We start from the raw sequence: 16,963 nt of genomic DNA on the forward strand, positions 1-16,963 counted from the left end.
TTGTTTATAAAAGATATCTCTTCGTCGGTCTATTCATGATAATTAAAGATAGACATTTTGCGCGTTGTTAAGTGTATAAGTGTATGTATTATTGTGTATAAAGACATGGTATATATAATATATCGATATTAAGTGCGTGCGTGGTCTACCACGGGCCATATTGTTTGATCGATTTTATGCGAAGTCACGACATCGCAAAAGGTAGTTGTTGCATGTGCCACTGGGTTAGGTATTTAGGTTTCTATAAATGTAACAAATTAACCAACATTTTAATATTAATATTATATTGTATTATACATATAGTATATACACAATACACATAGGTAATTGTATATAAATATTTTATTTTGTTTTAACTAAGAGTGGTATCAAGTAGCTGGAGTGGAAACTGAGAAGAAATACATTTATTTTTATTGAATTATTGTGATCGTACCTATAAAATATTTTTCATTAAATCAAAGAAAAATGTGTATAATAAAATCCGAAGCTCTGATATATAAATTTGATATTTATCATAAGATGGTGCGTTTCAAAGGATAGTGTTTTTTGGTATATATTTGTTTTGGGTATTGGCTCAGATTAAAATAATTCCTGATAGTGCACCATAATTACAAATTTTCTTCTTTTATTCGTATAGATAGGTCAACACAAAATATCACTATGTATTTTTTAGATACTTGATAATTCGAAAACTAAAAACTTACATTTTATTCTACATTATAATAATAGATAACCTATAAAAAAAATGGTAACAAAATTAAACGGTAAGTCATGAGATTACTATTAACGGGTTTTTTAGTTTATGAATTATAATAATATACTCCTTTAGACTCATTTAGAGATTTACAACAGGCTTTTTATTATGGCTCCTATTTAACAAGAAACTTAAATGCGGATGTTTTTAAAAATGTTTGATGAAAAAAGATGTAGGCTCGATTGACGATAGTATAAAATATTGGACGTCGTTTTTGGTGTGATGAAGTATATCATATCATAGTTTGACCTACATAAAGTATATAATACCTAGAGTGGCTAATTATATATAGTAAATATAATAATTTGAATAAGTAGCGTATAAACGATCGGGTATTCAAGGACTATAAAACAAATATTAAAATATTGTCCGTGTATTTGTCAATACCTTAGCTGTCATAAAACCATAGTATCCTAATACTCCAAAAATAATAATATATAGAGGTACTCTACGTCAAGGATAAGAGCCTGTATTCGTCTTCGTATGAATATAAAATATATCGTAGCTACTAGCTAGTACCCACATCTATTAAATGTATTTAAAAATACATTTGAATATGTATATTTAGTTACGTATAGCCATATAGTGGCATTGCTCATCAATATCAGTCTATTATAACATAAACCGTGATTTCTATACCAATATTGTGGACTAAACCATTTTCAAGTCGTCAAATGTACTGTGGCCTGTGGGACACCATTTTAATGTACTATGTTATCTAATGGAAAAAAGAGTATACACAAGGCTTTTTAACTATTTATAGAGAGAAATTTTGTCTTTTCAATTATGGTTTATCTAGCTGTAACTTTTGTTTTTTTTTTTGTATTGTGTGTAATTAATTAACTAATTACTTACTTTTTTTTAATAAATGCAAGCGTCCCTGAAATGCTTAAATTAAAATTTGTTTGATTATCAGCGTGATGAACACGTAACAATTATAAAAGTAACAAAATATTTCAATTCAGTGACATGTATTACACGTATCGCTAAAATAATTCATAATTCGAAAAACATACGAATATAAAAATTATTGGTTCTAAAAAAAACTATTACTGAATATTCGCCGTATACGATAATTAATATAGTATATAGTTGAACGGAATAATCATAAAAGAATTGATGAGTATATCTACATACTTGAGTGATATGACACATTATATTTAAAAAGTCGTATAGAGAACACCGAATAGAGATTATTTAATAATACAATAATTGCGAAAATATTATTATACATAAATACATAAATATAAACTCTTCAATAAAGAAAAATGTTTTATGAAATCAACCGGTTATTTTGATCAAAATGATATCTGAAGCAATGTGATCACACTAAGTCCGCTCACTGTATTATATATTTGTTGAACTCTTCGTAAAATAAGTAATATACTGTAAGTATAGTTCAACACTACAATATTGATGGCAATTAAGACTATAGGTATTATAAAAATAATATTTGTAACGTAAAAAATATTATTATTATTATTATATAATATACAGCCATATTGGACTAAAATGTATTAAAAACAAGTTTTTATTGAAGAAGTTGACATAAATGTGTAGAAGATAAATGCTTAGGTTTACACCTTTAAGCCCTATTGGCTATTATACGTATATGCAATGATACACTAAAGTATGCTTTGAAATAATTCAATAATTAAAATTAAAAAAAATTATATTTTGAAAAAGTTAATTAACTTTCTTTGTTATTTACATTGTATACACCAATGCATGTAATGAAAATTGGTGCACATGATAATATCTTGACAAACTATGACGGACAATGAAAGTTTATTTTCTACACACAATGCTTGTATATTCGAATACCACATTGCAATAGTGGAATTATTATTTTTAAAACGACAATTGTCTAAATTTGTTGTAATTTGTTTAAACACTATAACTTTGCTATATTAAAAAATGTGTAAAATATGTTTTTAATTTGTCTAATAATATACTAAAATGTACATTTATAATATACGCAGTACTGACAAAAGATGCAATGGGAAAAGTACAATTTTAAATGTTAGTTACTAAGTGTTAAGAAACATATTATATATAACTCACATAGCTCTGCAACTTCTTTAGATAAATATATATTTACTCAAAGTTCTCAAGTATAAACATTACACATTCAATGTGTAAAAGTTTTCAGGAATATTATCCCTTTAAGAACTCTATATCAAACATTTTAAATTATAATTATATTTTGAAAATCAAAAATAATCAATATATTTTAAATGTGTATAGCAAATAAAATTTAAAAATATTTCCCAAAACGTACTTTATGTTATAGGAATTCGTATTAACTTAATAATGAATCTTTTTTCAGTATTAAAAAAAACTGGTTTCTCACTATAAATGTGTGTTACCTACATACTCTTACATATTTGGTCTCATAACATAATTTTAATAACTTTTTCAGTTTTTCTACAGCAAATATAAATTTAGTTAATTGTAATTTATAAGTACTATTTAGTATTTACTAACGATAAATAATATCGGACTACCTACATAATGTGTTGGATAGTGGACGCTAAGAAACGTCTGAATCATAGCGGTTCTATTATTATACTAACCACTTTCAAGAAAGTGGTTTAAGGTTATTTGAAGAACAAAAATGCAATGCATATCATCAACAGTAATAAACATTTACATTTTTAATTATATAATTAGACTTTGAAAAATAACTAAACATATAGTATTATAACCTGGCTGGTATAAAATGTTACAACTTTGTATATCTGCAGATACTAATTTATGTGTAAAATTTAATTAATCAACTAAGGAAAAAATACATCACAATTTAAAATGAAAGTAAAAATAACCAATAGCCCCTATATGGCTATATCCTATAGGTTAATAAGGTGATATTGGTTTAAGTGATACTTAAATTCATGTTCATTTGATATTTTTTAATCATTATTTAATTATCTGCATCCCTCTAGATCCCAATTAATGCGAATAATTTACGCTCCATTGTATAAACACCCGGTGAAAATTTCAAGTTACTTAAGTTATTCGTTTTTAAATTTAAATTTAAAACAAAAATCAATTTCTAAAAATTCTTTATTTATTTTTTTTTTCTTAAGACATTGTTAAGAGAAGCAAAGAAATTTTTTACTTTAAAATCTCCAAAATACCAACTAAATTCAATTTTCTATCAGAAACCACTCCCAAAGTTAAAATTTAAAGAGCTTTTTTCTATTTTTTCTGCCTCAAAAAATTACAACATGTGACATAAAAACATATAACATTGTAAAATCAATACATTATTGTCACTCCACTCAGAATCTTATATATATATATATATAATATTACCATGAAGATACTTGGGTAAACAATTAATAATATTTTATTTAAATACACATATTATTATTTACGTTAAAATATATAGATACTGAATTTCAATAGTTATAATACGCAGATGATTGAACATTTTTTTCCAATCAGCTGTATAAATTATTACCTCTTTCCAAAGATTTATAACTATTTTCTTTAAATAGCTATTTATATTATATACGAGTATAACCATTTCAATATTTTAAAGCTAAAGAACATTATTTTTTGCATACCTAAATTAAAAGTGTTAAATATGTATTTTGTTACAAATGCAAGTTGTTAAGTACTTTAAATGAAAAATTCTGGAATTAGTGATGTTATAAAGTATAAATATAAGCATTTTTATCTATAGTTAGAATATAAATATACATAATATATCTTGTTCTTATTTATTATTCGTTTCAAACCTGCAATGTTTAATTAAAACCGTTATATTGTGTTTACAACAGTATTGATATTTATATTTGTTGTAATTGCTTCAGTAATAAATTAGAACAAAACCAATTTTTTACTTGATGTATAGCTACTTTTTAAATATTTTAATTGTATAAATACTATTGTCAATAGTATAATTAGTATAATAGTGCTTGCACAGTAATTATTTATTTTTTCTAAATGTTTATATTAACTTGTATACAAATAATTAATCATTGACGTTATAGAAATACTTTAGGCGCCTATCTACACCCCGTATAAGTCAAAATGTAATAGCATCTTTAATAAATACTGTAAAACAATAAAAATAAATCAATAGTATAAATAGATAATATCTTAAAATAAATAAAAAAAAATGTCATTGCGTATAGTAAAATTCATGATAATATAATATACGTAAGCATTTTAGGTTTCAACAAATAATGTTTTTAAATTATAAAAATTTAATCAACATCGTTTAATTATATATAGCTAACCTAACCATATATATTATATATGAGTTAATTTGAATCTAAAATGTCTATAAAAACTAATTGTATAATTTATATTGTATTTATATATAATTTTTTAGATTTTGTGATTTCAGTATGAACTGATTATGAGGAATCTTGTGTTATATTTTTTTGTCAAGTTTTTATGAATTGCGAACTACAAAATAGTATGCATTTGTTTAATGAAATTCTATCTTCAAATGCGAATAAAAAAATTATATTTTTAAATAAATATAAAATATACTTATGTGGAATCATGAATTTTTAAGAATTTTAACCCAGTGAATAATTTGGTATCGACTTTTATAAAAAAAAACTTGGCATGCCTATAAATAACTTAAAATTAAAATATTTTGAAAATTTCATCATGTAATGAAAATTATAATATAAAAACTTGGTGAAAATTTCAATTATCTATGGTTATTCGTTATTAAAATATTACAACAAAAAACAAAAATCGTTCGGAAAGAAATAGCTAGTTATTATATGGGTAAAAACCAAGGTCTTGAAAATTTTAATTTCAAAATAGTAAATAGTCATATAAAATTTAGTTGGCTCTCCGGTAGAATTTTTTTTTATAGGTTAAAAAACCTTTAAGAACCTTATATTCAATTTTAAAATCATGGGTATAAAAATAATTTTTTAAGTATTATGTCTAACTAATAATAATTATTTTTCAATAAATTCACAATTTGTGTCAAATTTTTAAATTTAAATTATTTAAAAAATATATTATGACAATAAATGTTCGATATTTTAATTAGAAAATGAATCGTTGATTAGGAATCTTATATTACATTTTCAAGCATTTTTACTATTTATACATTTTATATTGACATTATAAAAAAATCAAGGATTTCAATTATCTATAAATAGCTCAAAATATTTTTAGTTATATTATACTTAGAAAATAATAATATAAATACTTGTTAAAAATTTCAAGTTTCAAGTTAAACGTTTTTGAATTATAACAAAATATAAATTAATTAATTTAGTCAAAATCTGGTTTAGCACAAAAATACCCGTTTTTCCTAATTATAAAAAAAAAGTACTGGATATTTTATTTTTAACTTTCTAAAGTATAAATTAGATTGAATTTTCTTTCTTAAACCACCCTCAAAGTTGAAAATCGAAACGTTTTATCGGCAATCGACAATTTATCGTGTACTCATACTCATACAAAAAAAACAGATCATTATAAAATCAATACATTCATCGTTCCATTCAGAACCTAAAACAAAATTAATTAATTTACCTGGATTAAATTTATAACATACCTACATTGTAAATTTACATTTTATTTCTTAATATTCATTATTCATAGTAATGAATAATGAATAATGGTTATAATAAAGTTGTCTCTCATAACACCTTTCATTCCGAATTCACTAAGACGTTTAAATTTTTAATAATTAATATATATTACAATAATTGAGTTTGTTCTCACTACACATAAATATTTTATTCTAAAAACTGTAATTTATCTAAATTATATATATATTTATTACAACATTAATCACCGTGAACAAAAACCCGCGATACACAAATTTGATTAATTTAGTTTTAAGAACATTAAAGATCAATTCGCTAATTGTTGAGATTTTGAATTTGTGAGGAGTTTATATGGTATCATTCAAATGTATATGAAACCTTGTATTACATTTAAAAGATTTTTGACCGACCAAAAAAAATTTATATAGTATTATTAAAACCGTAGGTAGTTATTGCTTACACTGTTTTATAGGCTTTAATAAGAATTTTTGTATTACCTAAATAATAATAATTAAATTAGATTATAATATATCTCTGTGTATTTTTTCATCGTATAATAAATAAATACGTGTGTTAAAGTATAAAAATCATAAAAAATGTTCAAATACATCAATTTTAAAACTATCATTAATTATATCGTTAGTAATAATTGTCGTTATTATTTAAAATAATTAAATGTCTTATCATTCTCAGAAATTTCATTTAGAGATTGTTTATTAGAGAAAATATAAAATAAAAATAATTTTTCTTATACTTGATAAATGTTGTTCAAACTAACTATCTTTTCTACCTTTTCATTAAACGATGAAGTGTTTATAAACAAGTCTACTCTTAAGTTCCTAAATTATAAAACAAGCATTATGGAAATTCAGAAAATTGCCGTTTTGAAACTATTTCTAATAGTTTTCAAGAATATTTCGTAAATATTTAAATAAACAAGAAAATGTAGGTAAAATATTTTAAACAAAATCTACATAGTAAATATACATAATTATTTAAAAAATATTAATTTTATATTCTCATACACATTAAATACTAATCTTTATTCTTTAAGTATTTTAAAGGCAGTACAATAAATTTTTATTTTATTTTGGACAATGGAGCATATTTGTATAATTAGAGCATTTTTTTTTCATTATTATTTTATAGAATTTAGAGGAATGAATTAGTAAGTTTAAAATTTCAATACTAGATTCATAATTTTACATGTAGACGTCAGTTTGAAAAAAATAATATTAGTGGATATTGTAGTTTTATAAACTTTCAAAGTTTTAATTATGATAAACATTTTTTAGCTCCATGATAATATTATTAGAATTCTTTTAATAGATTTTGTAGGTTTGATGGTTTAAAAATTAACACTTGACATTTAAATAAAGGATTAATCAATTTATGTTTTAAACGTGTACCTATACACATAAGTTTTTTTTACGAGCACTTATTAAATCTAATTTATGTCTTTTAAACAGTATACTCATAGTTAAGTCCTAACCATGTTCTGTATACTATATAGGTACTAGTATACTACTCTTATAGTTGTATACATTTTAATTTATATTTAAAATATTAGGATTGATGCTACAGTTAAATATTGTATGTCATATAGGTACTTGATTTAATAATTTGAATACAAATAAATAAAAATACAGTAATATAAGTTAAAAATTAGAGCAAATGATAATATATATCTATAATTAATTTAAAACAATAATTAGAATAAATAATATTTATTTAATAAATATATATTAAACTATATAAATTTTAATTTAAAATATATTTGTATATTCTAAACAATTAAGTGAATACATTGCATTTAATATATCTAATAAAACGATAAAACTGCTCATATAACAATAGATATTTAGTATAATATAGTATATAGTATACTATATTTCAGTTGAACAAAAGCCAAATCAAAATTTTTTATTGACACCAACCCACAATTCAAAACGTTTGTAAACACCTCAATAGTTCACCTCCCGTTGGACTCAGTTCAGTCATTATAAATATTTTTAGAGGATTTCATAAAAATCATCAGTCCACTAATGATTATATATTATCCCATATCTTTTTTGAATAGGTAGTTGGTATAAAACTACTAATTTCAAAATAAATTAGTGTAATAATAAATATATTTGAATCATTAATTAATTTCACATCATATACCTAATGATTTTTTTTATCCTTCTTATTTAATTTATAAGATTACCTGCTATTATTATATAAATTAAATTGTTGCGCTTATTGCTAAAAGATGTATTTTAAATAAGAACACTTTGAAAAAAGTGAAGAAAATTAATTATAAATACTAAACATGAAAATTCCAAAATAGTAGTTAATGAAATATATTCTTCAGAGTCGATTGATCTATCTTAAAAGCTCACATATAGAGATAGACATATGTTAATATATATATCTATATAAATAATATATACATATATTTATTATAGTATTAATATCTCATTCATCTGTATTTAACTTTTTAATATTAATGCAAAAATATAAATATCAGTATATAGCAGGCGCGTATCCAAAATCTTGCTATAGAAAGAAAATAAATAATAATGATAAAGAGATTGCTGATAAAAGTAATGAATTTCATCATAAATAATTAATATCATAAGGCACAAATCAGACATTTTTCGTAGCATATTCTAATATAATGTTTCAAAGAGTTAAAATTTGTTTCATTAAATATGGGACACAATGCCGTATTGCCGTACATACTATACTTTGATTTTCAGTTGATGTACCTAATTTATATTAAATAACTATAGAATATTTTAAAAGTATTAAAACAAAATATAAATTATGGATACAATACACATTTATTGGGAATTCGCTTACCTTGGCACAAAATAGTGACATATTACGTATTATTTTAAATCATAAAACAATAAAACAATTAATACTACTATAATTATTTTTAAATTTTTTAAACTGAATAATTAATTTTTTTTATTATTTAATTATTTCCACACACAAATCATTAGTTTATTACAACAATTTTTAATTATATAATAAAACTTAAAATGTTTAAGTCATCAAAAAATTAAAATTGCAAAGTTAGATATTTGAAATTTTTAAATTTTTAATGTACGCATATAGTTAAAAATTAATCTTGTATTAAAATGTCATGTTTTAATACCCAAAAATATAAATTCAATAAAAAAATAAATCTAAAAACTAAAAATATAAAATCTATAAATTCACTGTAATTAAAATGTTAAACCTTCATAAAAATATTAATTTGTTTATTAAAACGTTTGAGATGTTTAGTTATTTTGTTAACATTATTAACATAACATGATTGTAAAAAAATGTAAATAAAAACAATTTAAAAATACAAATAATATCGAAAAATTATGAATGTTAAAAATGTACAAAATTGTGGATGATGACTATGTTAAATTTTTTTAAGAATTTCCTTTGTGTATTATTAAATACATAGGTAATTATTGAAAAACTCAAATCTTTAGGATTAAAATTTACCTATTAACTTTTTAATGTTAACAAAAATCAGAATTTATTTTGTAGGATGTTTATTGAACAATTCGCTATTGATTATTTAAACAATTCCAAAAATATGTTAAACAGAAATAGAATGTACTTTACATTATGGAATTTCGATGGGAGTGGTGCAGAGCCCTAGGCGCTCTATATAAGTTTATTCGTATTATAATAAGAAACTATTAATTGATATAGTATAATTATTAATTATTAATTATGTATACACCTTCGCTTACGTTATAAAGTATAAAATATTCTAAAGACAATATAGTAGTAATAAACTATATCAAATACGTATTAATATATTCCTGTTTGAAAATAACTAGTAAATAACATTCTTTGCATTTCTTACACTGTTAACGTATAATGTGTCATTTTAAAATTAAAATTAATTTCCACAATCATTCACCAAAGTTTTTGTAAATATTTTACTAATAAACAAAAATTAATATTATAGCTAAACAAATCACAATATATCTTTAGAAATAGAAATTAAACCTACAGAAATGTTTTTTAATTTTTTTAATTTGTATATTTCATTTTACTTGTTAATATTCTAAACAACAATATTATGTTTTTGTTATTTTAAAAATACCCATTTTCATGGTGGGAGATTATGTTTTTATACGTTCACACCGAAATATAAATGTGCTACAATACTATTTTAATGGGTGAAAGTATTAGCCACAAGATTAATGGACCAAACAAGGTCGACGTGGTGTAAACTATAAACTGTAAACATAATCGGACCAAATCCTACGAACGACAGATTCAATGTCATAAAACACTAATTTTTAACAGAATATTGTCAAAAGTATAACTCCAGTGACATTTATATTATATTGGTTATATTTCAGTTTTAATTGCTTTTTGGGGCATTTACAATGTTTTTCTAGAAACTTGAAGTAGGTTCTTAAGTATACTTATACTATACTTTACTTCATATAGCGCCATTAAAAATAATTTCAATGCAGTTTTCTTTTTTTACACAAGGTTAGGTACCTATAGATACAAAGATATATTAAATTATATTCGTATTTCATTTTATTATTGCATAATAATTTATTGTTAAATTGATATTGATTCAAACATTGTTGGTGCGTAGCAGAAAAAACTAATGAAAAAAATTTCTTATTTATCAAAAGAAAAAAAACTCTATAGCATTAATATAATATCTATACAAAATAAATAATAATAGTAGAAATATCATACCTTTTTGTTGATGTAGGAACTAATGCTGCCCCTTCTGGCCTCGGACAGCCGGCGGTCGTCAAAAGACATCCAAAAAAACTAATTGGAAACCGTTTTGGACGAAAAATATATAGAATTAATTTAATTTTAATGTAAATACGCTGTATAAACGCGCAAACCAAACAAATGTGTTTATGTATATCGATATAGTGCGTATACAAATATTACAAACTATACGTATAAACTTATGTGTGTAAATTTAAATATTAGTGAAAAAATTAATTACATTTACAAACACCGTACTTATGATAATACGAAAATAGTTTAGCGAGGGGCGTGCGAATCGTACTGACGCAAGCGGACCGCGAGTGTAAGGAAAACATTTTTTTGGCACCGTCCCGGCGATGCGGACCAAAATAGACGTCACACTCGGCCTTCTGAGTTTTTATACCGCTGCCACCGCCGCTGTTTCGGTTAGATACGATGTATTATTATTATATATATACGACCATACTGCAGCAACTGCGACTCTATACGGTCGGCCTTTTTCCCACCAACCGACTAATTGTCGATTTCACTTACAATTATGATTTTCACACACGCATATCATACTATCACATACGAATAATAAAAAAAAAAAACCACACAAAATTGTGTATTTTAATGTTATTACTCTCTTCAAATTTGCATCACACCGTTACGCGAAAGGCGTAATATTCGTGAATAAATGAGACTGAAAAAAAAAACGAATGGCGATAAAAATAAAAAATAAAATAATAATTATCATAATTATAACAATGATATACGAATAAAATATATTAATATAATAATATTAATCGCGACATATATATAATATTATAGGCAGGTACTAGGTACTTACTGCAATGCGAATTTAACTTATAATAAACATTTTTCAATATCATAAATATTATTATTTTAAGGTCCAATGGATGATAATAATAACTAAATGTTATTATATTATATTCGTATTTTAACGTTAAGCTTGTGCATATTACAATTGTACTTTATAATTAAGTATACGATATATGTGTTGTGTAGCGTAAAGAGAAAGTGTCCACTGCAACGATTTAAGACTGTTAAATATTTATATGAAAAATCGTTACAGTGGACACTTTCTCTTAATATATCTCTTTCATATAAATATTTAACAGTCTAGTACACGATAAATGATGCGTAGATACTAGATTTAAATATTAAATGATAATCATTAGGATATATAATATGGCTTTATGATATTATAAAACATTGTTGTAGAGGTAACATACCATTTAACATTAAATTATAGTTTATTACTGTAAATAATATTACAACAAAATACAAAAATATAGCACCGAAATAATAATGTTTATTATGTAGATTGTAGGTATAATATTATTATACACTTATTTATTTTACAAAATAGTTTTTTTTTTTTTTTTTATAAATACACATTTAATGGCAGTTAAAGTTCTAGTATTATTGCAGTACAATCACGGATTTAATATCAACCTTTGTAACAATAAAATAAAACCATAAAGCTTGGTAAAATAAACATATACAACTTTGTTTCTATTGTACCTACTTATTATCGTTTCAAAAAAAAATGAAACTACTATTTAAAAAAAAATAAATATTAAATATAATTTATATATTAATATTAACTAGCAAGTTTTTGATTAATATAATATTTATATTCAAAAAAATATCATACCCAAACTATGTAGACTATATAGTCTAAAGTCAATAATCATCTATATTATATTTTTATTGGTATGTTTATCCAAGTATCTAGAAACGCATTTTGTTAGCAGATAATTCATCGCAAGCAAAACTGCTTTTAAATTTTGGATTCCTCTATTAGTGATAATCTGATGTAGTATAAGTATGTAACTGAGTAAAATAATCAACTTGAAATATTTAAAAACAGTTCGGTATACACTTAATTATTGGTCACTGTGACAATACAAAAATAATGAATATACCTAACATAATAATAATATATTAAACAGTAGGTATTGTAAAATAACTATTGGTAAATATAAAACACCTAGATGGATATTTATATTATCTATATTCTATAAATAAATATTAAGTCAAAATTTAGGTGCACCTAATGCCTGATAGTGATATGGTTATGAATTTGATTTATGACAAGTACCATTCATATAATAATACTATATATCGTATAGGTATCTACTGATAATTAGTTGTTGGTACTTGGTAGTGTTGGTACCTAGTTGAGATTTTATCATTATATTATAAAATAAATATTTATAGGTCAAGTTTAAAATACTTCTTGAAATCATTGAAGCACATTTAGATATAAGAAATTAAAAAAGATAAAGATTCTAGGGATGATATTACACAGCTATCTAAGAGTATTAAGATTAACATTTTTTAAAAATAAATAAATAATTTAAATGATATCACGGTTGTAAATACTAAAATACTAAATATTGAAATAGAACATTTCTGCACTGGTTAGAATGGTTTTATTTAAATAATAATAATAATAATAATACACGAGTCTTTTAAATAAAAACCATGGCACATTTATGTCACGGTAAAGCTTGATATATTGTTCACAAAGTTATCTTTTATACTAATGTTGTCAACTATAATAAGCAGACGTATTATTGTTTTTGTTTATCCCATGCATGGTTTATCCATATGTATTAGTTTATACTCAAATGTTTAATTATATGGTTTGATACTTAATGCTTATTGTACCTACAGCAAAATTTGATTAATTTGAAAGGATTATCCTCGATTCACGTAATTTCAATTTAATGTTCCGTCTGATAGTAGTGATAGTATTAGAAATGAGTAATATTAAATATAAAGTTATTGCGGATTATAATATACTGTTGATATAAGTCCTACAATAATAATACAACGTTTGATATCATAAATTTTATATTCTGATTGGAGCGATGAATGTATTTTACAATAATAATGAATATTTTGTTATTTGACTGTACATAATATGATAGATAATAGGCAAAAATACGTCGATCTTCATTTTCGGGGATGATTTCTGATAGAAAATTAAATCTGAATGGTACTTTGAAAGGTAAAAATTTCTAGTATATTTCAAAATATAATTTAAAAAAAATTTTTTCTCCACTAGTGTAAAGCTATAATGTTTATTTTAACTAACTAACATTTGTCATGTTGCATCACTATAAAAAAAACTAAGAAATATTTTGGTATTAATGGAATTGGACTGCCTATATATTATTATATTATATGATACGATTATATAAATTTATATTACATACCAATCATATATAAGATTTAAATGATTAGACGGTACTTGGAATGTGCCAAAAATTTTTTCATATAATTTTACTGATGAAACCAAATCAGTTTTGACTGAATCAGTTGGTATATATTATGTGTATCAGTGTATCTATACTTTGAAAAAAAAAGTTTTTAATACAAATGGTACACTGTACAATTCCAACATCATATTCCGAGAATACCTTATCATATTTAAGAAACAATTCACCTAGCTATGGTCAAATATTTTGTTATTCCTAGATTTCAAAATATGTTTCAGACACTCAACAAGAACTTCCAGCGCCTTACCAATTTATCATTATCTTCCAATATAACCAACATTTTTTTTTCAAGTTTAAATATTTTAACGTTTATGATTTCTCAAAAATAAGTACATTTAATACATAATATACAAGTTTTTTCTTTTCGTTAATAACGATCTTTCCAAAGTACCATTCACGCTAAAGCTAGTTTTAAAATTTTTAAGGTGTTCCAATTATTGTGCACTTACAATGTTTTGTACAGGCGCGTAGCCAGGAGTTTCAAAGGGAGGGGGGTGTTATTCAAAATTAATTAACAAAATTATACACATAAAATTAATAACTTTACGTATACTTTATTGTACAAACGCATTACAAGTGAATAGATAATGGTTTATTAATTTTAATTAATGTTATTTAATTATTATTAATAAAAAAATAATTTAATCTATGAGTACCTATACCACGGTTGAAGTGGGGTGGGGGGTTACTACACCTGTAACACATTTCCCTGGCTACGCGCCCGAGGCCTGACTTTGTATGTTTATTTTACCCAAAAACGAGTTCACAGAAAAATACGATATTTTACTAAAACTGCGTATTTGCTATTATAAATGTTAAATTTTACTTAAACAAACGGCATTACTACTGTATTCCACTTTACATTTAAGTTACAAACGCGTAATTTTTAAATATATTTTAACAAAATGATCGTTCAATTTTACCTTATTGAGTTTTGATTGATATTTGATATTTAAGATAACTCATTAACAAAAATTTAAAAGGATAGAGGATAGAAATACGATAACATTTATGTATCACCAAAATAAAAATTAATTTTTTACAAATTGAAATATGAGTCAGTTTTCCAGTAGGAATGAAGATCCAATTACCTACTGGTAATTCCGAGGAAAAATAATTTAGCTATCCGCCAAAAAAAAAAAAATTCGCTCATAAAATATATCGGGTATAATAAATATTACCTACTTGTAAATATAGATACAAATATGTAAATTTTTTAAATGATTTTTTAAAATGTAGCAACCTTTAACGTTTACGTGAAAAGTAAAATTAAGGATTACATAATGCTATTTAAATTCAATCCATACTTAAAACTTGTTTAAGAAGTTTGCTGATAATGCTAATCTAGGTGATATACTCAGCATAGTATCATATATCTCACATCCATTACTATCTATTCCTTATATTATAAAACGGTAATAAATACCTATCACAGTAATTTATCGAATTCATAGACCTTATACTCATCCGTATAAGGTCTATGATCGAATTAGCGTAGTTATCATAACTACGTAGTAAAACACTAAAACTTTTAGGTATAAAATAAAATTACTTAATTTAAAATATTTATTTAATAAACATATAATATCTTATATTATTATAACTAACCCACATAAAAAACTTTTTTTTGAAAAATTAAAATATGAACATAATATTATATTATACAGTATAATCATGATATAATGGAAGAGGTATTAATGGCCAAAAATTTGTCTCGTCCCGTAAAAATAATTGTATTTAATATAGTTTTGTATTCACAACATCTGCTTCATAAATCTCAACGAAAAGCCATGTCGTGTGACGTTTGGCTCTTTTGAGGGATTATAGGTACTGAGCGTCTGCGCATCTACTGTTCAAGGGGAACACTTTTTTACTTTAACTAAAATAAACATATTTTTAAATTTGTAATTCGTTTTTGAAAAGATACACATACAACTATATATAGACAGGTGCAGACTGGTGAAAAAGGGCACGGGATGCTATATAATTTAAAGAGCAAATAGCAAAAAAAATTTTGGAAAATTTATTGCCCCCCCCCCCCCTCAAAAAAATAAAAATAAAAAATCAATGTTACATTATGTTAATAATAAATTAATAAAGAAACGTATAAAAAAACTACTCACTGATTAACCTATTTCCTTAATAGCTACTTAAATGTATTCTTTATGATTATTGTTATTATAATATTTTATAAATACCTAATAGATCTACCCACAACTTAATTAGAGGATTGTAACTTTCGCCTTCAAAATTCACATTTATTTTAAGTAGATTAGTAGAGTAATTAAGACACATTTATACCAATAGATAGGGGAAAATATATTTTAGGGCAAGGGATGCTGTAGCATCCCAACCAGTCTGTGCCTCTGTGCCTATATAAAGATACAAGTATATTTAAATCTATATTTTTTCTTTGTAAATATTTAGATAAATTATAATAAATAGTTAGTAGCAGGTTACTTACTTAGTTATAAGTTATAACTCAATAGTTTATTTAATATACAGATGCTGCCAACAAATTAAAATGCCAAGAACAATTTAAATAAATACCTATGCCGTTTTAAATTTTTAATGTTTCACTAATTTTTACATGTGTTACATATCTATGTTACCACCACGACTGATGC

At 23.7% G+C, this 16,963-nt stretch overlaps 1 protein-coding gene across 1 annotated transcript in view; it reads right to left on the reverse strand.

Moving 5' to 3' along the window:
- LOC132929215 (uncharacterized protein ZK1073.1) overlaps positions 1-11,382 on the reverse strand; it is a 29,651-nt gene extending 18,269 nt beyond the window's left edge. Inside the window, exon 1 of the mRNA XM_060994401.1 lies at positions 11,014-11,382. Within this exon, the coding sequence (XP_060850384.1) occupies positions 11,014-11,082 (69 nt within the window). The 5' untranslated portion in view covers positions 11,083-11,382. The remainder of the gene's footprint in view (positions 1-11,013) is intronic.
- Between the last annotated feature and the right edge of the window lie 5,581 nt (positions 11,383-16,963).

This window comes from Rhopalosiphum padi, chromosome 4 (assembly GCF_020882245.1).
Source record: "Rhopalosiphum padi isolate XX-2018 chromosome 4, ASM2088224v1, whole genome shotgun sequence".
NCBI classification, from domain to species: Eukaryota; Metazoa; Arthropoda; class Insecta; order Hemiptera; family Aphididae; genus Rhopalosiphum; species Rhopalosiphum padi.